The 25245-nt window shown below is 40.3% G+C and overlaps 1 protein-coding gene across 1 annotated transcript in view; it reads right to left on the reverse strand.

Moving 5' to 3' along the window:
• Positions 1–25245, reverse strand: part of LOC139821265 (interleukin-1 receptor accessory protein-like 1-B) — a 175023-nt gene that overhangs the window by 8750 nt on the left and 141028 nt on the right. The window contains exons 4-6 of the mRNA XM_071792172.1: positions 12077–12207; positions 10806–10970; positions 3797–3934 (exon numbers count right to left, since the gene is read on the reverse strand). Of these exons, the coding sequence (XP_071648273.1) occupies positions 3797–3934; positions 10806–10970; positions 12077–12207 (434 nt within the window). The remainder of the gene's footprint in view (positions 1–3796; positions 3935–10805; positions 10971–12076; positions 12208–25245) is intronic.

The following is a 25245-nucleotide window of genomic DNA, read 5'->3' on the forward strand; positions in this document are numbered from 1 at the left end:
GATGGCGTCTAAAGAATTTGATAAAACGACGCTGAAAAGGCTATATCATGAAATTTATCTCGCCTATTTCCAATTTCTTCATCGAGCCCACATAAACTTTAATTTTTTTTCCGCAACCAGTAATGTTTAAGATTATTTAATTAAACCGAGCGATTCTCTCAATGCACGAATTTACGAAATTGGAAATAGCTTCGGCCGCAAAGAGTTAAATTTTTGATCAGTCATTTCCGATTAAGGGCGTTATTCTTATGTACAGTCCGAAGGATCGATTTGCGAATTATAACTTTGGTTACGCCGCGAAACTAGTTAACGTAACTTGATATAAAATCCCCGTTGCGGGAGATCGAAGGGAGTTACTCAACCGTGAACGGACACCGAAGTACTCCCGATCTCGGGTACAGTGCGTATAGGTCCCGGAGTTTCATCAAAATTCAAATTTACCGAGGTCAACGAAGATCCCCGTAGTAAGTGTTGGGATTAATCGAACCGCGAGTAGAGGACCCAGGTTCGAGGGCTGATTGGCTCATCATCGTCACTCGTGAACGGGCGGCGAAACTTTCCGAAGTCTGGCCCCTGGGTACCTCGCGTACCGGGAGAAAATCACGAGTCCCCTGCGGACACGCGAAATCCTGGTCGCTTTGATAGCGAACTTTGTTCATTGACTATCAAACGTTCGGCCGGCTGACCTGCTGGACCAGCGCCGCGCCGAAGTTCATTGCGTTAAATCCTGCGGGGTAGCCCCCTTTTCGCTACCTCGAAGCACAACTCGGCGGCGGCGGCCATCATGCGCAGGCCGGATGCAGGCAAAGTCATAAGCCGTGTAATCAGGATATCGTAATTAGCAGAGTACACGGTGTGCCAAGGCGTGCGCGACGGTGTATATTTAGGGTCGGGGATACAGAACCGACGACGGGGCGTTTGACCCGTGCACGTTACCCGATCGCGCACCCCATTGGAGAACGATAGAACGCATTCCGCGCTCCGCGCAATCGGCTTAGAGCAGTAAGGTAACGAGCATGTCGGCTAATCGGACGATTGTAATCAGTTCGCTAATGTTGTCTGAGAGCGAAGCGCGCAATCTGGGAGAGAGCTACGAGTTGGCTGCTTGTTCGCAGCTCGATGCGCGTATACAGAATACACACTACGCGTACGGGATGATCGGCTCAGGGTGAAATGACAAGCTGAACAATTAGAAAAAAATTGTCGGCTACAATAATTGTTCTTAGCAAGATTCTTGCTTACATTTCTTATATTCCTCAAATTCCTTATTTATGTTCCTTATATTCTGCTTTGTAGATTTTTTTTCAATATCTTTTCTTCTTCAGTATTTTTTGTCCCTGTTGACGGTTGATGATTATCTCAATTTGTCAGTTTCGTCACTTTCATTTAAATCAATTATTATACATCTGATTTGACGATGCAAATCGAGATACCGTAAGCTTATATTTTCCATCCCGGTTGATAGCTGCTTCAGCTCGATAATTACTATAATTTATTCGTACCAATTTTGACTATAATTTTATTGATTTGCCAACGCGAATCAAGATACTAATTATATCTCCATCCCGTTTGTTAGCTTGATAATTACTTCAGTTCGCTTTACTCGTGCCAGTTTTACTCCCGTCCATTATGACAGTAATCAGATTTTAAATGCAGGATATTCCTCGTGATTCGCGTTTACGCTACGTCTTCCTATTCACGCGACTCCCGGCACCCATCTACGTCCTATCCCTCGCCAATTTCGCGGCCCGAAAATATCGCGGTCGTACACATGGGATTCCCCGTGCACCTAATTCGATACCGCGCGGAGACAAACGAGACACTCCGCGGCCGAGAGAGCGGCGAACTTTCTAATTCAATTTGCCAAGTTACCAAGTTGCCGTGATTCCCACGATTCACCGTAAGGTCCCCATCGCTTCCGGTTATACCGCGAGGACCCTCCCCCTCTTCCGCGCATCTCCACACGAATAACGATCTTTCCGTGATCGGGTCTGCCGGGTTGCAAATCGTCTCTGTACTGAAATAAATTGCCCCGACAAATTCCCCGCGTTACCACGTGGTAGTAGGATCGCCGAGCCGGAGCCGTCGCGTGAGAAGCGGAAAAAGAGACGAGACAGAGAGGAGAAAGAGAGAAAGAGAAATTGCCCCACATTGTTAACCACGTGGTTTCGATGTTACAATCGGACTGGCAGCGGCAGAACAAAACGGAGAGGAGAACGACGCGTATTTTGCTGGCTCCCCTGTTCCGACGCGACGCGCAATTCGATCCAATTGCGTGCCTTTGTGGTTTAGGGATCTATGCGCGCATAATTGGGTACCTTCACGGTCCCGTAATTTTAGAAATTCAAGAAATAGACTCGAGCCTTCGCGCAAAAATATCGCGATTTCCTTTAAAGCGTGAGAGCTGAGAGCACTAAAATAATGAAAAAAAAAGGAAACGATAGATGTGTAAAGACTTTTAAATTAAAAAATTGTATCAAAACAATCAACTATAATTTGATCCCACATAAATAATGATGATTGCAATTCCGTAATGCTTTTAAATTAAATAAAAAAAAATATATATATTAATTAGTATTCTTAAAATCTCTGCATCAAAATAGATTTTGACATTTTCCAATATAGCATTCTACATTTTTAAATCTTCAATTTAAATTATATTCCTCTTACGTTATTTGCACATCGCAGTTCGATGACATATTGTAATCTTTAATTCAGTTTCACGTAAATAATAACGGTTGCAATTCCCATCCCGCGTTACACCCACGCCTCTTACAATACATGCATCGCGTTTGATCTTTGTCCTAATTTGGATCCGCATTCTCTAAATTAAATCGCCCACGAGACGCAACGCGTCCATATTACGCGCCTCTCTAATTCCGCCTCTCGTCTCTCTCGACGAAACCGCGATCGATAATACCTCTGTCGTATTATCGCCGGAAGCTAATCCGATTTCGCGCGACTGCTCTCGTGGATCCGAGCGAGAGAAGGGCGACTTTTATTTAGCTCTAATTCATGAACTGCGCACCCCCCCTGTAATTAAAGTTACTTATATCGAACCGCAATTCGTGGCCCACATTCGCCGCTACTGAAATATCCACCCCCTCGTCCACCCCCCTCGCCGCCCTGCGCTTATATTTGCCGCATACGGGCCGCATCGCCGCGGGATGCACGGCAAAATAAACCCCGTAGGGAGTCTCATCGAGTGCACGACGTTTATTCTGTCTTTTTCTCTCTCTCTTCTTTTTCCTCTTTCCTTTTTCACCGTCTTTCTGTTCTTCTTTGTTTTTAAAGGAGAGTCTTCATTCCTTATATAACACGATAAAGATCTTTTTCGTGTCACTGCTACTGAATTCGATACTCCGTTCTCTCTTTCTTCCTTTTTCTTCATCTTTCTATTTCTTTCTCTCTCGCAACGTTTACGGAAAAAATTCGATAACGCGTAAATTCAAAAGAAATTTGGAACTTTACGTGAACGACTTCTCGCGATTCTAGGAAGTGAGACGACCGTTCAAAAGAAGAGAGATGAAATAACTTAAACAAACCTCTTCCTCTTGAAATCCTTGAAAGCGCCATGAGTATCGTCGAGGGAAAAGATTGAGAAATGACTCGAGGGATCGAGGGGGGCACAGGTGTCTCTCCTCGAAGTGGGTACTCTCGTATTCCGCAGATATTTCCGTAGCTGTCGCTACGAGACTACGTAATTAACCGACGTGAGGAGGGAGAAGAAGGGAGAGGTGGAGGTGGTGTCGTCGTCGCCGCTAATTAACGGCGGTAGTGGCCGTGGGGTACTTACAATTGTGATTCAGCTGAGACAACTCCAGCGCCGCGCACTTGTACCGATGCCTGGACTCCAGCGTGGGTATCACAATGCCGATCACCAGGCTCGAGTCCTTCTCGTGGTAGCACACCAGGGCGTCGCATTCCTTCCCGTCTGCAATGCATAGTCATGCGGTTTCGTGATTACTCGCGCTCCCCCGTCAACTGGGCCAAGCTGAACCAAAACGGGGTCGTAACAGTTAGTTCAATTCGTGGACAGATAAATGAGTTTGCATGTCTCTTTCGGTCTCCCTTTCCCTTTTTCCCTTAACCCTTCCGGATAATTTTCATAGAAACCTTAAATGTCCTCGCAATGTGTATTCATAAGAATGTAGTTAAGAATCTTCCTTTGAGTTCTTTCATGGATTCAAGGGTTAACGAACCTTTTTAGAAAACACAAGGTAGGGGGTGTCCGGGAGACTTGACCATAGAGGAGAGTTGAACCACTTCAAATATCTCGTTCAAATTTTGAACAAAGAGCTCAATCCGAGCACGTGACAACATGACGATTGGTAGTGCGTTTCGACTGTGATTAAGACAAACGTGTTTTAACGTGCTCGGATTGAGCTCTTTGTTCAAAATTTGAACGAGATATTTGAAGTGGTTCAACTCTCCTCTATGGTCAAGTCTCCCGGACTCCCCCTATATGCAATAAATATTGGGATTTTTAGGTCGACGTCTTTGATTTTCTTTCGATCGATCCTCGAACCACTCAAAATCGATCGGACAAAGTTCAGAACAGATTAAATAACTTTCCGACGTGATAATAAGGGGCACTAATTGAGCTCTGTCGGAAAGGGGAAGATTCGCGCCCCCTTATGAATATAAAACAGGAATTTGGCGTTTCTCCGCGAATCTCGTGCGATCCCGAGAACGAGTTTAAGTGGAACAGGATGATGAGGTGGGAGATAGAGAGGTTGGGGAGAGGGGAGAGGGCGTAATAATTCGCGCATTATCGCTTCCGTTTACTCGAAATTTATTTTCCGCGTAGTCGGAGCCGCGCGCGCGCGCGCGTAACCGTTCACTCGAGAAATAGATTAAATCGTTATCGCCCGCGCGCCGCCACTATGCGCGCAAAATGTCCCATAGAGGTAAATAATGTGCGCCGTAATGGGCGAGGGCGCTTGTATGACGGGGCGCGGGAGGAAACGGCGGTTAAGGGAATCGATTACGACGTCGCCCTTTAGTTTTACCGTAATTCTGACGTTTATTTATCGGATCGTACGCGCGCGGAATACCGGGGAGGGATCTTGAAGGAAACGGCGAACGCGGAATAGCCCCCGCGACAATTAAGACTACGATCGTTACCGAGATCGTTTAAATAATTGCAAAATGTCGCCTAATCGAGCGCCTCGCTGTGTTAAGGCGAAACGTAACGTTAACGAAAGCATTTGCACACCGCTTAGGAAATTAGCGTATATCAACGTCTTAGCTGATGTTCAACAGTAATTCCGTTTCATCGCGAAGTAAACATAATCGTTTTTCGAGCAACTCGTGAAGCGCAGCTTGAAAATTTAAATTAAAAACGCACAAATATTTAATGGGTAAATTTCGTTCCCTTAAATATTCATCCGCCGCCAGCGGATCAATGGAATTTTTTTTCGTCGTCGTGAATAATTCGGTACAGCCATCCATATTGATCACGGTGTGTTTTCTATAAATTATTTTCAAGGCCACTTTTAGTTTCTTTTTTATAGAATCGTATTTTCTCTTTCTCGCTTATTTTTAACTTTGTTTATCGATCACTATATAGGGCCTTTCCGCATCAAATTATTCAAGACAATAAAAATTCGCATCGATTCATCAACAAAAATGTCTAAAGTGACGAAAAAATAAAATATGTTTTTATCTTCATTTAATACAGAACATAAAATATCATCGTTTAACCGTGTCCTATAATTAAAAATGATGGAAACAGGATTTAGATCTTGTCTTTTTAGACATTGAAAATTTCTTTGCGCATTTAAGAATACACAAATACCTACATATTTATTTATGAAAAACGTACATAAGGCACATCGAAACTCTGTCACAGTGAAATATCGTAGCAATGCGTAATTATTATACATATCGCTCTTTTTTTTCAGATTTGTAGAAATCTTTCTTCCTGTAACTTTGGGAATTTCAGATTACTTTTGAAAAGATCCAAGCTCCAGAGAATCATGACTGTACAGTTTTGAAAAGATTAGATTTTTTTATAAACGTTTTATGCTGCAAGAAAGTATGTAAAATTATACAAGCGACAATTAAAAATCACACGATCTGGAAATCGTGTGATTTTTACATTTGTCCACGTAATCTTACACACTTCTTTTGCAATTAGCGGACTGATCGAGTCGGAGAGACCCACCAGCGCGGCCGCTCTCTCTTTCTCTCTCGCGAAAGTGTCCCCGGCCGGCGCGGCGCGGCGGAAACGTCGCGTTGTCGCGCTCGATTTCTCACGAGCGAACGAATGTCCCACGACATCGCCGCCTTATACGGGGACGCGAAGAGAGAAAATTACGACGATTACCGGCGGATTCCGGGAACTCGCGGCGCGCGAGACGTCGCCCGTTGCCATTAGCGCGATCCGCCGCGGCGGCGTGCTCGTTTACTCGACCGGCCGAGATCCTCGGCACGACGTGACGGTATCATCTCGGTCGGACCCGACCGCGGTGCAGCCGGCCGGCCTAATGATATCTCGTTGCATGGCTAATGCCGCAAATTGCCGGCCCCGCCGTAATTGGGCCCGACGCGACGCTGCAGCTCGGCGACGACGCTCTGCTCTCCTCGTCGGCGCGCGTGAGGGTAAACGACGTCGAGGAGGTGGAGCTGTCGCGAAGATTTAGGTCGGCACAACGTGTTCTTTAGTCGCCCTCTATCCTCTGACGTTTATTTGAAATTCTAGAGGGCGGAAACCGAAGAAACTCTCCGGACGGGACGAGAACTGTGTACGAGAAAAGTCCGACAAATTCGTAAATTTAGAAAAACGAGACGCGACTCTAGGACTTCGATTTTTCCAAAGATAGCCCAAAATTCTAAAAACAGTGTCAAAACATTTTTTTTTCACAAATAATATGTGGTTAATATTTTATTGTGAAAGCGCGCATTTATATGAAAAGTATATGTTTCCACGTATTTAAGTATACCTATATTGTTTTCAAACTGGAAGGAAAAGGAAAGAAAGTGAATAATTTCTACTTTCATCATTTTTTATCGTGAAACCAGTTTAAATGCTATCGCAATTGTTAAACTAATGCGACAAGAGAAGTCCCTCGTGGGACTTCAATTTTTCCATATATAGCCCGGACTGTGCAAAAAAATTTTTTTTCATGAATTTAAAATATGTGACAACGTGGTTAATATGACATTTTTTATCATAATTGGTGCGGAGTTTGAATGCTTTATATTCCTTCATGAATAAATACATTTTCACGTATTTATACCTACTAGACACTACAGACGCGCGCGCTTCGCGCGCGCCATTTAGCTTTAGCATTATGTTATTGTATAATAATCGCGACACGACGCGGGACGATTAACCTCGCGACACGACGCGAGCTGTCACATCATGACACACACGACGCACTATACACGCACGAAACTCGCCACACTCCGCGATGACAGTCCCTCACGGGATGAAGCAAGCTACGCGGCGCGGCAATCAATCGAGATAGCCAATCGGCATCGCGGAAAAGAGGCTTCAATTTTACGATACAAACGAAATTCACTCAGGTAACACACGCCTTTTTTATAAATGGATTGTTTTTAAGCTGAAAGAACAGGTATTTTTCCTTATCTCATTATTTTTAATCGCAAGGCGTGTTTGAACGCCGGTAACAATCCCGTAGTATTAAAACAATATGCAAAAAGAGAAGTCTTTTATGGAATTTCGATATTTCCACAGATAGCCCAGAGTTCGGAAAACTATGTAAAAAAATTCTTTTTCACAAATTTAAAATGATATGTGACAACGTGGTTAATATGACATTTATCATAACTGATGCAGAATTTGAACGTGCTTTATACATATATTTCCCATATGTTTAAGAGAGGAATTTCTTTTTTTTTCGCTAAATTTATCGCTTTTTTCTAATTTTCTAGTGAAGAAACTATACAACGGATCAATGCGAAATTTGGCATGTGGATTTATTTATCTCTTATCTATTCACAAAAAAATTAAAAATTATTTTCTCCCAAAAATACGCCTCCCACCCCCCCTCGACGCGCGATGATCCCCAGTTGACGGTGTGCACGATTTGAGTCTTCTCAATAATCCTGCAACAAAAACCCAAGAACATTTTACTTTACGCACACATGTAGCTATCGTTTGACGAAGCGAACAAAAAAATTGAGGATCCGGTGATGTTTTGAACTCAAAATATCAATTGATCCAAAAAAATAGATCAATCTTTTTGTTATAAACAAAAAAATATTCAACGTATTGCTTTTTTTCGTCAAACGATAGCTACATGTGTGTAAAGTAAAATGTTCTTGGGTTTTTGTTGCAGGATTAATGGGAAGACTCAAATCGTGCACACCGTCAACTGGGGATCATCGCGCGTCGAGAGGGGTGGGAGGCGTATTTTTAGGAGGAAATAATTTTTAATTTTTTTGTGAATAGATAAGAGATAAATAAATCCACATGCCAAATTTCGCATTGATCCGTTGTATAGTTTCTTCACCAGAAAATTAGAAAAAAGCGATAAATTTAGCGAAAAAAAAAGAAATTCCCTCCTTAAACGCCGGTAGCGGTGGTGTTTATTAAACTAATGCGCAAATAGAAAAGTTTTTTATAGGATTTCAATTTTTCCACAAATAGTCGAGAATTCGGAAAACTATGTAAAAACAATTCTCTTCCACAAATTTAAAGTGATATGTGACAACGTGGTTAATATGACATTTCATTATAACTGATGCAGAATTTGAACGTGCTTTATATATTTCCTCCGTAAATAAATACGTTTCCATGTATTTATTTTTACTGTTTTCAAGCTGAAAAGGGAGGAACTAAATCTTTCTCTACCTCCGTCATTTTTAATCGTGAGGCACGACTAAACGCCGGTAATAATTCCACCGTAATTGTTAAACGTAATATGCAAAGAGAGAACCTCGGTGTAACGAGTTACATCGTTCATATTACAGCGTGTCTGCAGTATTGAAGCGCCCGGCGCAACGACGGCGACGCCGCGGCGCCGACGCCGAGAAAGAGAGAGAGAGAGAGAGAAGGGACCGCGTAAAATCCTTTGAAAGTTCCTGCCCCCGGCGGAATTAGCGTTACTTAAGTAAATTGCGAAAGGGCGGGAAGAATTAAAGTGCGATCGGTTAGGTGAGCAAAAAGGAGGAAGGAAAGAGGAAACGAAAAAAAACCCAGAGAAAAAAGGAAGGACGCAGCTCATTAAGCCTCAACTAGATCGAGGCTCCTATTTACGCGAACTCTTCCTCCTGGAAAATGTCCTAGAGGAATAAAACGACGCCGCCGTCGTCTTTTGTGCCTGCGAAAATTCTTCTTTTCCCTCCCTTCTACTCCTCCTGTTCTTTTCCTTGCTTTTAGATGGATTAAAATTCGGCGGAATTTTCTACTTTCGAAAGACTTTTCTCAAGACCCTCCCCGCCATTCCTGGATTCCTATCTTGCGAGATTCTTTCGTATTTTCCGACTGCTTTTAGAAAAATCAGAATGTTTCAGAATCACACAACTTTGCAATTCCGTGAAATCTAAAATTTTTAAGTTCTAAGATTACCAAAGACTGTAACTCGATTTTCTAGAACCGAGATTATCATTTTTCTCACACTTCTCTTTCTAGACGAATTCTTATGAGGTCATTATTATGATTTCTTATTCTTATTCTGGTGTATTGTGCGTGTGCGAGAGACGGTGCGTTGAAATTATGCAGCTGCAAAACAAAGATTGCTGCGTTTTCTCTCACCTACAAAATTATCCTCCCTCGAGTCTCGTGTTCTTTTAAGATAAGAAATCCCATAAAAAAACCCACCCCTTTCAATTTGCAATACATAAGACCCCGGGACGATGCAGTTGGAGAAACAAGGGGTTGGAGATCTAGAGGGATCTGGAAACGGAAGCGCCTGGGAATGGATTCCTACGCGGATCGCGCTGCTATCAGCATATTATTTAAAATATTTAAACAAATTGAAGGAAAGCTGAGAAGAAAAGAAAGCCCTTCAGGGATTAAAACGGCGATCGGCGAGAGGTAGGAAATACGATAAAAAAAGAGGTCAAGGAACAGCCTGCACTTCAATTTCCCTGCCGGAGTCTCGCGGTACTTCTCGCGGTAATTAAGAGTCGCAATTAAGTGGACGAAAAAACGTTGCTGATAATTATCTCGACAGCGTCTCCCCGCCCACCTTGCCGCGGCAAATTTGTCGTCGCAAAAAAAGGCGGACCAGCGAGAGGGATAAAGGGAGGATGGAGCGAGAAGTCTTCAGCCCATCAGGATCCCCCTTAGTCTCGGGATTAAGGAAAAATCCTCGCGATTCATGCGACTTGGAATTTTATGTCAAGCCGTATCCTTGTCTTTAGATAACGAGATTCTGTTTTAGAGGCCTTTAAATTAGGATAGTCTAGGAGGGTGGAAGGTAAGGTCTTAGACGGAGAAAATTAAATTCTGCTCCTTGGTGTTTCCCGGGAGATTTCCGGGACCCTGGAGTTTCGGGTTCGAGGATTTCTCTGTCTCATAAAAGCGTGTTTTTATTTTTTAATCATAAGATTTTCGCGTTTTGGAACACTCTTAAGAATAAAAAGAGAATTCGCGCGACTGAGCGATCAAACCCCGAGAAGTTCTAAGAAGTTGAACCAGTCGTTGATTTTACGGTATCTTTAAGCTCTTGGGAAATACGAGCGGAGAACTGGGATTTTACAGGTCTTCGGGCTTCGATTTCCAAATTTCTACGGAATTCCAGAATATCCGCAGTTCTCGAGGATTTCTTACTGCGATCGCTGAATGGCGGAGATCGCGCGGGGAAGTTATTTATGATTTGTGAGCTCACCGCTCTCCTCGAGGTGGCCGAACTTGTCTCTGCAAAACAGTGCGAGTGGCAGCCAGCAACGCGCGTAAAATGCACCGGCTGATAGCAGCAACACGAGAACGAGGACTGCCAGCAGGAGAGACTTTCGCCAGGATCCATTCGGAAGACTCAATACGAACTGGGGCTCTGCAAATCAAAGAGAGAGAGCTCGAGATTTTCGGAAAAGCAAAAGTAGTAAATATAACTGTGCGTAGTGCTAAAACAAAATCTGTAAGGCGATACGATCCGATTAAATAATAAAACTGCAAAAATTCTAAAAAAAGATTCCAAACCCAATTAAATTGTTTATAAGCAAAATCAGTAAAATAAATATAAAAAATATTAGAAAAATAAACAAAAATTCTTTTTAAATTTCAAAAACATTTATTTCTAAATAAATAAATCCTAAAAACATAGTTCAAATTAGTAATGACATAAATATAATATTAAAATCAAAAGAAATCGAAGTTCTTTTCGAACTTCAGAAATATTGGTCTATTATAAATAAATCTTAATAAAGGGATGATTTAATTCCAAAATTTTTTAACTCTGATAAAAAAATACAAATAAAGATTTTTGCGCAAAGATAAAAGAGTTATTGCTTTCTTTTCACCATAAAATAATATTAAGGTATAGCAACAATACAGTGTAAATGCACGCGCTATTAAATTTGACGGTGAATTAAATCTGAGTCCAATTCAAAAACAAGATTCTATCGTCGCGTTGTAACAAATTTGTCCGCGAAACTAATTTGTAATAATTAAAACCGATAAAGCGGATCGTCAGCGTGCGCGCGGTTTGCTAGTTGACCGATATGTTTCCCGGACATTTCCACCGATTATTAAAATGAATTCGACGCTAGTCTGTTTTTATACGCGAATAATAAAGCATTCAGATTGATCGAGTGCGTTTTGCGTCGAACTGTAATTAACAATCACGACCAGTAAATAACAAACGAAATTATTTAATTACAACATCCGCCGGGTATATTTCAGATCTCATTTCGCATAAAAAGCTTTCGGGATTTCGATATAGTATTAAAAAAAAAAGTAAATGTTACGTTGAAAACGCCAGAAATTAACGTTCAATGATAAATTCACGTAACGCGTAAAAGTATTAAATTAATATCAAAAATATAAATACAAATTAATAAATAAAAAAATAAATTTAATGCGGGATTATTCAATCCTGTTTTTATTCAAAATTTACGATGACAAAGAGAAGTTGAAGAGATTTCGCGTAGTCTTACTGACCTCGCAACACATGAGCTGCCAATGTGATCTCCTCGTCGACGCCGTTGCTGACTTCGCATTTGTACTCGCCGTAATCCTCAAGAGTGACGTCCACAATCTCCAAGTAGGAGCCGATTATCTGATCGTTCTCTCTGCAAACAGAAACGCGGATAAAAACAATTAGTGGAATTTTAATAATTGCACGTGCTGGATTAAAGAGAACTATCCCTAAGAGAAAAATTCTTTAAAGAAAAATAATTTTAATGTTTTAAAGATATAAATTTTTTTATTCTTTAAAACTAATAAAAATTTTTTAAGGAAAAATAAAAGATATCTGTGCGTGAGAGATTTGAAAAATATAATTTTGGTACACTTATTTCCTATCGACCTATATATCTGATCCATTCAATCTTAATTTTGATTAATTCGGTTTGAAAACTTTGGTCCCTTCGGGGATTCGGAGGACTTTAAAAACTTTAAGCTCATTTTTGTGCACGTCGAAGAAAATCGTTCCATCAAATTCTCAATTTTCAATTAATCTCAATCAAATTTACTTATATAAAGATTTCCTTTGCAGTTTAATTACCAAATTTTTAATAAGAATAAAACTGTCACGAGGGACGAGGGACGAAACTTTAGAGACTAGCTTTAAGAGAACTGCCAACTGCCACCGAATCTCCAAGGACTTTATGGTCCAAAGATTCTACCAAGAGTCCACAGGTCTCCGCGGCAATTAAATCTGTCAATCTACATGGAAAGGCATAAAACCTGTGATGTCCATTTCGCAATACAGAAATTAATAAAAAATTCTGTCGCAGACATTTGCGTGACGCGAGTTAAGCGTCGACGTAGTTTACGGCATCCGTTTTTCAAATCTCCGGTTACATCTCGCGCGGATATTGCAGCGCGAAAAAAAGCGCGACATTATTGCACATTTTTTCCCCCATTCGCGTTTTGCAATCTAGAATGCATTGAGGCGCGTGAGTTTCGCGTCGCGCGGAGCTCGTTCTACTTTTTTCGGCTGTTCGCCGACCGGACGCGAGAACAAACCACCTTTTCCCGCTGCGCGCGAAGGATAAACAGAAAAACAAAGGTCCCGCGTTTCATTCGGCGATTCGGCGGTGTAACGAAAGCCGCGAAAGAGCGAGGGGCCCGCGCACACGTCGTCCACCCTGTTACCTACACAATCGTTTAACGCGCGGACCATTTCGCCGTGCTAACTGCTAATTTAATTACGAGCGCGGCCGATTCGGCCCGGCCCGGCACGCCGCGACGACTTACCCGCACAATTAATTCTCACCACGTAATTTCATTCATTCAGGCCCGTCCGCTTGCACCCGCGCCGTCTCGCCCGCGGCGCAACAAAAGCGAAATGCGGACGCGGCGAACAAATAAATTCGGCGTTTCGGAATGAGCGAGTGGAGGAAGCGGGTGTAAGCATGTGGTGCCCGATTAACGGGCGATGGAGCACATTTCGTGTAAAATGAGAGAAAGAGAGAGAGAGAGAGAGAGGGGCAGAGACAATTAATTAGATTGATTAGAAAATTAACAGATAATTTTGATACAAGCTGTCGGATATTGCCGCGTGCGAATGCATGCGTTTCATGATCAGTTTCACGAAACGCTCACATTGGAAGAAAATCGTTCTGGCGTCGAAAGTCTCGCGGGCGAGATATCCCGATTTTCGCTAGTATCTGCGACTTTCACGAATTGTCGCGAATTCGTGAAAACGCAAAAAGTTGGAAAACTTTTAGCGTAACATCGCTAGGAGGCCGGATACGGTTACAGCATCGATATAAATTCCGCTTCGGAAGGTCGCGCGTTGACGCGAGAGAGACGCGTCCAGCCGTAGATAAATCGTTCGCATTTTTTTTTCGACACAAACCTTTGTGTGTAACAATAGCTTCGAAATATGTACGAGCCATCAATATTCGAAAATATTGACTTTCACTGCTCGCCGCTGTCATTTTCTCGCGGAACGGCGAACCCGTCATTACTTTTTTTTTTTTTCCAGCGAGAACCGCCGAAAATACCTCGGATACGCGCGCGTCCCCGGATTTCAGCGCATATGTATGGTTTATTAATTAAAAACTCGATTCCCGCTCGATTTTGCGCACCAATTGCACCGACCTGTGAAGGCGTGAAGGCCGAGTCGGCCGAAAATGACGGTCTTTTACCCTTCCGCTCCCGTTCGTTTCGTACCCCTCCACCCCGCTATAGTCGGGATCCAACGGGATCGGGGTACGCTCGTGCCTGACGTTTATGCGCTCGCGATGACATGAGGATCGACCGGTGCCGCTTTCTCCGCAATTTGCCAAACGCGCTTTACCTTTACCGAATAAATCGCGTGTCCGCGATACCGCACGGCGTGGCACAATCGATAGCGAGGCGATGTGAGGCGAGGCGAGTCGCATTCTGCGGATCCGACTATCGCCGGATCCAAACCGTTGGATGTTGAATGCATAACAAACGCATCCCGCAATTCCGCTTCGCCGAGTATATAGTAAGATCCAAAAGTTTCAGGGCCAAGATATAAAAAAAAAGATAAAATAAAACAACCATCTTAATTCAATAATTTTTATTTTTTTAGAACGATGAATTAATTTCTCTATACCATTAAAAAAATATTCTAAATTTCTGTCTTTAAAATAGTTTAACATTGTGGAAATCACTTTTTCGTCATTGGTAAATTTTTTTCCACGCAAATCGGATTTCAATTATGAAAATAAAAAATAATCATTAGAGGCTAAATTGAGGCTGTAGAGCGGTAATGAAGAAGTGATCTCCATAGTTAAGTTAAACTGTTTTAAGAATAAAAATTCAGAATTTTCTCAATATAGAAAAATCGATTCATCGTTTTAAAAATGTATTAAAATAAAAAAAATTATATAAAAAAATAAGATTATATTAAAGAAGTGGTCGTTTTATTTTATAATCTTTCATTTTATCACCTTTTTTACATCCTTAGGTCAGAAACTCGTGCCACATAAGTCTCTTCGAAAATCCACGAAAGAGGAAAAAAAGAAGACTCTCGAACCCTTTGCGGAACTGAACGAGCGATCTCGATCATCGACACGTGGATGATTCAGGATCGTCGTAATTTAGAGCGATCGAGACGAAGGGGCAGGAGGGACACCATTGGTTATCCGTTCTAGGTATTACGGTGGCTTTTTATTCGATTAAAGTGCCGCGAGTAACACGGGCGACCCGTTTCTACGAACGCTCTATAAATTCCGGCCCGTTAAGTTGATTAAAACTATTCCAATTGATGGCATCATACATCGAACCGCCGCGGCCTTTCCCGCGAACTCTCCATGCTGATCGATCAATCGGATCAAAACGCCGCATCCGAAAATAGAATGCGTGACATTGGAACGTAAATTTTCTTTGAAACAGATAGATAAGACCTTTTTAATGTAAGATTTTAAAAATTGATCTACAAATCTTATATCAATTACAAAAATCGTATACTAAAACTTTTAAAAACTTGAAAGCTATAATATACACTGAAAAAAAGGCTTGGTTATAATAATCCAGGCTTGGTTAATGTGACCAAGCTACCTGGTGAAATAGCTTCAACTAAACGTATAGGTGAATGTGACGAAATAATTTGGTTAATGTTGACAAATAATTGTAATAAAACCTGATATATTTGGTAATTATTGGCAAAGATTGGTAATTATTACCAAGTAATGATAAATGTAACCAAACAGTTTGGTAACTATAAACTGATAGTTTATTAATAATTATCAAATAGTTTAGAAAATATTATCAAACTACTCTGATAATTATAACAAAATGAGTTGCTAAATGTAAACAAATTTTTTGTTAATAGTTATTAAATTTTGTATATTATATATCCGAGCATTCGTACCTACATACTCGTTCATCACTCGCGAAATTGCATCGTAAAACTACAGTTTTCGCGAAAGTACATTGTAAAGTTCTAAGAAATTAGTGAATTAGAAAATCTTCTCTTAATTTGGGGACTTAAACATCTCATTGAGGTATTAAAAGGTTAACCTTTAAAAGGTTAACCTATAACACATCAATGAGATATTAAAGTCAAATTAAGAGAGAATTTTCTAATTCACTCATTTTTTAGAACTTTAAAATGTACTTTCGCGAAAACTGTAGAGTTTTATGATGCACTTTCGCGAGTGATAAACGAGTATGTACAGGCACGAATGCTTGGATCGACGAATATGTATGAACTGGTTCAGGCTCATGAGACAAATGCAGCACGATCGGAACAATAAACTGACAGCTTTCGTAAAGAATAATCTGAATTAGCAATACTTACTAAATTTATAGTAATATTTACTAAATAACCAAATTGCTTACTAAATAATTGAGTAACTGTCAACAAACCAATCAGATAAGGCTTTTTAAGACAATTTAGTACTAATTCTCAAACTGTTTGTTATTTATCACTAAGCCATTTGATAATAAGTACTATATAATTTAGTTGGCTCAACTAAACGCAAAATTGGCTCTTTCAAAATGTTTATAATTATTACAAAATGTTTTGTTATTAATATCATATTCGGTAATAATAATCAAATATTTTAAAAAGAACTGTTACTAAGTGTATCTCACAAGATTACCAAGAATTTTTTTTCAGTGTACAAGATTTTAAATTAATAAAAACTTGTAAGTTATCTGATTGATTTGCTTGTATAAATATTGAGATCGTTATAAAATGAAAAACGGATTGTCATTAATAGTAACATTGTGTATTATTTTTTACAATATTAAAAACTCCAGCGAATCTCGACGATTAACAATCTGCGAAGAACTTCGAAACCACTTTTAATCCGTTTCTCGTTATAGAAAAACGATGCTTTTACGTATCTGTAGAGCGGTTTATTTCGCATTTCATATTTTTAATTGAAATAAAAATTACGACGGCAAAAACTACTTTTTATAGAAATGACGGAGAGCCAATAAATCGAGTAGAGTGAAGTAAAAGTATAACGAATGAACACAATTACGCGTTTCTTTGTATACCTAGACTTTTTAGCAACCGAACGATTTTATAATAATAATAGTGCAATTGTAATATTAATGCAATTACTTAATTACTTATGACGTCACGCGCCACAATACACAAATTGATGTATGTTGCGACATATAACGTTGCAAATAATTACATGATAGATCACATATAATAATGTAATAAATATAATAATTATTATCGATGATTGATGATTGTTTGCCATAATAATAGTCTTTCCGTCGCTTCTCTTATTCCGCGTGACGTGCCCGCCGCGCAATAACGTCGCACGTGCAGTGTCCTCATTAGGGATCAGCTCGCCCGCAATTAACGAACAATTGTCGGCGCAATTGTCGCAATGATTGTTCGATGCGGGTGCGTTAGGAGCGCGCGGCATTTCTAGAAAATTGCCGCGCCGCGTTCGTAACTCGGCGACGCGACGTCGCGTCGCGTCGAACGGCACACGCTCTTTCGAATTCGAGTTTGAATCGTATTCCATTTTAGCACGTCTCAGCCCCGACGTAATGTTTCCATCGAGTCGTATTTATTTTCTCGCTTTGTTTTTCCCCGAGAACGCTCGATTCGCCGAAGTTCGGACGCGTTTGGAGAACACATATATTCTCTCTCTCTCTTTTTTCTTTTTCGTTCGCGCGAATATATTATCTTTGCACGCGTCCCTCATAAATATAGCCCGAACGTAATCGGATACAATTGCGATAGCGGATTAAATTGAATGGCGCGACTTCGCGGAATAAGGTACCTATACATTGTCGACCACGAGGCTCAGCACTCCGTCCCACGCCCCACTTTAAGGGACGTAAATAAAAAATGAGTAGCGCGCCGATCCGCCGAGGGATAGTCACGTGGGAAGCACGTGCGATTTGCGGTCGTGGTAGAGGTGCGAAAGTAAATTGGTCAGGACGCGACACGCGTCGCGTGACGAATTAACGCGTCCGCGGCGGGGGCGATTATATTCACGAGAGCGCGCGGGTACGCCGCGCCGCGCCGGCACGCGACGATATTTCCGCGATTAACCGGCCCCGCTTGAATCCCGTAAGCTCTCGGCTACTCTCCCCCGTACCCCGAGAGGGGTACGCGCGCACCGATAAACGCCGCCGCTAATTCAATTCGCGCGCGATCGCGTAAACCGATCGATCGTTCACGAACGCGCACGTGCCGGGATTGGCGGAAATGTCCGGCGGATTAACGCGATTATTTTATTAGGCTCAACGAGATTCGCGCACATTTGCACGGGAACTCGATAGAAAATTGGCGATGAAAAGTACCTCCTTGCAATTTTAAATCGAATTGGATTCATAAGTTTGTGAAGAAGATAAGCAGAGTAATGCAAAGACTTTAAAATGCAAGAAGACTTAAATTGATTTCAGTATATTGATTGATTGATCTGATTTTGGAAGTCGCTGAAACAAAATACGAGTACATTTGTGTTACGTAATCCTGTTGCGGCGTTGAATTCAAGTCACAGGAAAAAGAAATATATCGAGTTGGACTCGATAATGCGTTGCGACATAACTTGTTGCATAATTCTTCAAGCGCTCGTAATCTGCAGTATCCGCATGCAATTACAACCGGCAAATTATGTTTTTGAGATCGCCATAAATTCCTCCGAGGTAGTAAAAATTATTTGATTCACGTTTAAATCGACCGATCAGACGAAATCGAGAACGAAATACTTGATTTCGCTCATTTGCGAGAAGTTTTGATCGCAAAGGGTTAAAGGGGGTCGGTATCGACTGCGCGGGCGAGCGAGTTAAAGTGACGTTCAATCGCGAAATTATTCACCGGAATTTAATGAACATTGGTAAAGCGAAATGCCGAAAAGGCTGATTCAGATCGACGAAATATTTAGTTATAACTTAAGTTGATCACAATTTTCCCCGTTCTATACCCGATTTCTTAATTTCTCTCGCCTATTTCCGATTTCTTCGTCGATCCCGCGTTTAACCTTTCAAGATCATTCAATTAAGCTGAGAGAGATTCAATGCACGAATTTACGAAACTAGATTAAGCTTCTTCCCTTTTTCCCTCCAGGAATTAAATCATTGAATCCGCTGTGATTCCTTTCATTCTCGATCGTACGGTCGATTTTTTTTCACCACGTGCCCAGAAATCGCCATCGCGATCGCACTGTTCTTTCCCAAAATAACGAATCGCAGGTTAATACCTCTCCCGTTTTTCGTCGCTCTGGCGTTTTGCCTCTTCTGGCCGCTCGCCCTTTTCTGACCCTATTCCAGCCATTAACGCGTCGAATCTCGCGCTGTGTGCTTGCGAGCTTTTTTCTTTCCCCTTCAGGGCGGATTACGTGGCGCTTTCGCTGCGAGCAATCGATAATCTCGTCCTATTGAAGAGAAAAATAGTTTCGTTCGACGAGCGTAATCTACGAGCCGCGGCAGGATGGGAAAGAATTGGCAGAAAGGCGGGGGGGAGAGGGGGGAAAGGGATGGCGATAGCGACGATGCGAAACGAATAACGAATTCCAACCGCGAAATCGCACGAGTATAGAAAAGGTATCAATAATTTGTATCCGGATTGTATTTGGAAAAAAAAACCGAGATTTGCGTGAGAGAATCCGAAATTAAATTTCAAAAACTATTTTTGTCAGGTGTTTAGTTTGATAAGAAGATTAGAATCTATGAAATCATTAGACATTCTCATTTAAATAGTAAATATCTATAAATTAAGAAAAGAATTATCTGTGTAACGCGCACAGTCCCTTTTTTAATTATTTAATATATCGTGCTTTATGCAATCTTCTTCAATAACTAAAATGTATTATTCTTCAAAATATTACGTATCATTCTCTATTTGAATTTGTTTTAATAACTACACTGGCAATTATTAAAATATGAAATTTAAACAAATACCTCGAGCTAAATAACATTTTGTTATTTTTAACAAATGTGTGTCGAAGTTTATTACAAAACAGTATTATTTTAACTCCGTTGGTTTAATTAAATTAACATTGCATTAAGTAGGAGCAGTGGCGATTTATAGGAACTGTTAAAATGACTCAAATTTATTACACTACGAATTTAACAGTTTGTATACACATATAACTAAAATTTTTTATTAATATTAAATATTAATTTAATATTAAGAATCAGAAAAATTATGTATATAATTTTTGTGGGCATATGTGCAAATACATATGTATTGAATATTTGCTCATTGATGGCTTATTCACTGGTTCGTCTATACAGATCCCTATTTCAATCCCATCACTAGGTACACGGGCGCGGCGTTTCGTCGCACGTGCTTTATTTTACTTGTCCTCGTTTCCTTCTTTTTATTTCACGGGGGACCCGGCATTAAGCCCATATTGTCGAGTTCGATGTACGTTGGCAGAGTTTTAATTAAACTCTCGGACGGCCGGCGTGCGTACTCCTCCTCCCGCGGGACTCTGCTGTACGACGATCATTAATTAGATACCCCCTGAGATTACACGCGTCGTCGAATGCCTTATCAATGGAAGAGATATCAATGGTGCAATGTCGATATAAAGCTGCGCGGAATGAAAATCTGATGAAACGCGAACAAAAGCTAAAAACACGAAGGCATATAGAAATAGCTTTACCAAAATCGGATATTATCGATTTCTCGACAATTTGCTAGATTTCTCTATTCTTAGCCTTATAATTTTATTATACACGTTATATATATATATATATATATATATATATATATATATATATATTCAACATTATTATCATTATTATTACAATATATATTACCCTTGTTTCTTTTCATTATTCTTCATCAGATTTATCAAGTCCGGATTCAAAGAGCCTATTCCCCGCGAATAAGTCATCTTATATCCGCGTTTAATAAAAAAGATGGAGATTACGCGTTACGTAAAGTCCTCCCGCAGCGCTTTATAACGCCGTAATCTCCATTTTCATGGTGGAAAAATAAGCTCGCTCGGAAAAATAAGCTCTCCATTTTTCGCAATAATCTCCGCCCGTTTGTACCGTACTTCGCTCCTCTTATATCGCGTCGCGTGTTCCGGCCAGGCTATCGATTCCGGAATAAATAAACTTATTCCATCAATCTACCTAAAAAGGGTTCCCCGGGTCCGTTCTCTCTCTCTCTCCCGTCTATCCCCCCTGCCCTTCTCCTCGCTCGTCTGTCTCCCTCCTTTCGCAAAGCTCAAGAGACGACGGGTCCGGCGATAGAACCGAATTACCGGCTGCTGCGAGTAGATACGGCCAAATCGACGGCCGCTCGCTCCCATAAATCTTGTCTTATCCCGGACCGCAGATAGAGATGAATTACTCCGGTCCCGGTGGCGCGACGCGCGACGCGGGCTCTATTAACGCAGATTGCATTCGAATGCAAATCGGAATGCAATGCGGATTACTTCCCCGCCGACGCGCCGCGACGCGATGCGAGCCGGACGAATTGTTCGCGATTACACAGCGCGAATCGCATTCTTGCAACGATATCCTCGTGCGAGATCTCTCGCTTTCTCTTTCTCGCGTGCGCGCGCGATTAATGTAATATATTCGATGGAGCCTCGCACTTGCAATATTAAGATATAAAATGCAAAAGAATGGACGAGCACGTTACAGCTATATACAACGATGTTATCCTGAAACTACTGTAACAATTAGATCTATCTAGCACAAGAATATTTAGTTACCGATAAAGTAGCGAGAGGTCTAGATTTATAAACAAAACTGGCGTTACGCATTTTTCGTAAATCTGTCGAAGTCACCTGTTCCATCAGTTTGTGACGTATGATGCGATTTTTTATTCAGCGCTTTATTAAAAATTCGGTTTCAGGCAATTTCGTTTCAAATTAAATCATTGCGGTTTTCGCGACCTTGAAGAGATTAAGCCTGCGCTGATAATTGTTCCTGACAATTATTCCGCTCTCGTTATCAAACGACGGGCGACCAATCAATCGGTGATTACGGACGTCATCGCGTGTCACGTACGCCGGCAATAGTTCGCTGTCGCATTATTATTCATGTCTTTCCTGCAGGATATCACGGTCCATTTGACGTATCAGCCTCACACCGCACAGGACGTCGCGAAAAATATATGCGATTATCAATAATATGGACGGATCTTTCTTTATGCCATAAAAACATAACTATATATAATGATTCGAAATTGACTTGATTTCTCTTCACTTTTACAGCCTAACGGATCTTGGAATCCGGTTTCTAGGATAACTGATGACAGAAACGCAACGAGAACAAATAAGAATAATCTGTTAGCAACATGCAGCTTGCAATATTATTATATAGTATTTCAGTATATCGTTCGAGATGAAATTATTTTCGCTTTCGATCAATCGCTAAGTTTATCTAGAAATAATTCTCCATTATGTGCCCCTTTATAGTTTGCGTCAATTATTTCAATTATGTGTTTCTATTCCAATAAAGTTTAACTCCTCTCCTTTTTCTAATGTAATCCTAATCTTTTATAGAGATGCGCTGTTTATTGAAATATTATTATTACTATCATCGTCGCTCCGTATGTTATTATTGATTAAATCACTCTTGCAAATTCCTTCTCGTCTTCTCGTCAGAATTCAATGAGGATTCGGTCGATTTATGGGCGGTCGCCGATCGAATCTTCCTCTTCATTCATCGAGGCGCCGATCGAGACTTTCTCCTTGATAAATAAGGATCATCCCAGCGGTTCGCGTGATGAAGTAGACAGGACAAGTTTGGCAGCAGCTACAAATTTCTGGGGCTGTGCAACCCATAGCGCGGTATCTCGGGCGCGAGGCCCATAAACTCGCGCCATTAATCATTTCCCCGGGGTGGAGTGCATATTACTACCGAGGGGTTCTTAACCGATCGGTCGGTGATGAGTTATCGATATTACGTGCGACTCCTACCAACAACCGGCAACGGGTTAGTAGACGAGCCAAAGCTTTATGACCGAAATTTGTAACGGGATGTCCCGAGAAGACGTACGGCACTCTGGTCGTCCCCGGGAAGGGAGCTCGCGAGTACTTTGACGAGAGAGTAACTGCGCGCCGCGAGGATGCACGACTGTTGACGCTCTGGTACGAGCGCGAGATGAAAACCAAATAATTACTTTCTCTCGTACAAGATCGTACTGTACATATATAAGGAGAGACGTAAGAGAGATAGAACTGCCCGAGAAAAAATATAAAGGGAGAATCTATAATTTTTATTTATTAAAGACGTCTTTTCTTTAGTTCGCAAAAAATGGATGATAACACTTCAAATTATTTGATCATTTTACTTTAAAAATTTGGGATTTTACAACAGCAGTATAACGCGAAATTCATTTAGATAATTTATAATGCTATTACTCTCAGATTAAATGTAGATCAGATGACCTAGATTATTTTTGATTATTATTCCAATTAAGTTTATTAGGTCGTAAAAAGAGGAAAATGCTTCAAATTGCTCGATAATTTTACTTTGAGAATTTTAGATTTTATAACAGCAGTAACGCGACTTACAAGGAAACCTCGCGAACTCGAAAATTCTGATTTTATAATAAAACTTCCCACACATGTAGGGGGATTAAAAAGATGAATTTAGATATTTTTTGTAGCTGCCCAAAAACGGTTTTAAGGGGTGAAACCACCCCTCATATGTAGAACGGCTTTTTGCTTTTCTTGATATATTTCGAAAAGTATTCGAGATATAAAAAAATGTTTCAAATAAAAGTTTTATGGTAAAAACATCTCTATTTAACCACATTAATAAAATTTTGAAAAAAAAAAAATTTTTGTTTAAAGTGGTTTCACCCCTTAAAACCGTTTTTGGGCAGCTACAAAAAATATCTAAATTCATCTTTTTACTCCCCCTACATGTGTGGGAAGTTTTATTAAAATCAGAATTTTCGAGTTCGCGAGGTTTCCTTGTTAGATAATTTGTAATGCTATGATTCATATTAAATTTAGATTAGATGATCTAGATTATTTCTGATTATTATTCATAAATATTAATTAAATTAAATTATTTATTTCTATTTATTTGCAATTAAGTTAAAAATAATTAAAATTGAGTATAACTCGACACTACGAATTTAACAGTGTATATAAAATGACCGATTTGGCTTGTCGTTTCTTTCTCGATCCATCTCGGGGTAACTCGGAGTTGGATTTTGCAATTTCTTCGAGGAAGTCGTTCCCAGAAGAGGTTTATCGTTATCGACGAGAGAACAGCATTGCGGGGCTGTTGCTTGCCGAGCCGCGAAAAGGCCGGACGGCCAGCCATGAAACGCGATTTCGTCGCTCCGACACACAGTGCATCCCCCTCGATGAAATTCTGACAAAAAATACTTATCGGTTTCCTATCAAGTTTCTGTCCGTATTATGGTTCGTAGAGAGAGAGAGACATGGTAAAAATAAACTTTACGAATATCCAGTTTCTTAAATATCGAAATCTGAATTTAAAGCGTAAAATAAATTTTGCAAGATAAATTAATAGCCCACACAAAACTCTACTTTTACGAAGTATTTCTATTTAAAAATAGAACGTGTCACGTGTCTCTTTTACGAATATCCAGTTTACTAAATATCAAAATCTAAATTGAAAGCGTAAAATAAAGTTTGTAAGATAATAGCCCACACGAATCTCTATCTCTATACCGAAATATTTCTATTAAAAAATAGAACGTGTCACGTGTTTTTTTTTTAATTTCTATAACCTCTAAAGTCTAATAGTAAATATAAATATATATATATAACAATATATGGAAGTTAAACCGTGTACATTTCATCATCAAAATATATCACAAAACGAAATAAAAATACGGAAAAAATGAACAATTTCTTTTTTAAACTCTCACGATAAATCTGATTCTGTTAAGGTAAAGGTAATACCAATACCTGGACATATACCTATATCTGAACACCTTTATTATTTATAAATATAACGCGAATTAAAATCAAAGATAAAAGTATTTTTTCTTGTAGTTTGAAACTTCAGTTATAATATCCAAACGTTTTATTTTCATAAATTTATTTTTTTTTAAAGGTATCTATATAGACACAGATACGTGTCGCAGGTATTGGTACATTTCCTATGCTTAAGTGTCCGGGTATTGGTACCTTTACCTTAAGCGTCCAATACATATTTTGGTTAAATGATTTAGTACACTTGTCAATTTTCTTCTTTTCATACGTTTACCAAGCGTCGAAATAATTCCGCGGCATCGAGAAAGTCAACGACAAATT

The sequence above is a fragment of the Temnothorax longispinosus genome, chromosome 11, assembly GCF_030848805.1.
Source record: "Temnothorax longispinosus isolate EJ_2023e chromosome 11, Tlon_JGU_v1, whole genome shotgun sequence".
NCBI lineage: Eukaryota > Metazoa > Arthropoda > Insecta > Hymenoptera > Formicidae > Temnothorax > Temnothorax longispinosus.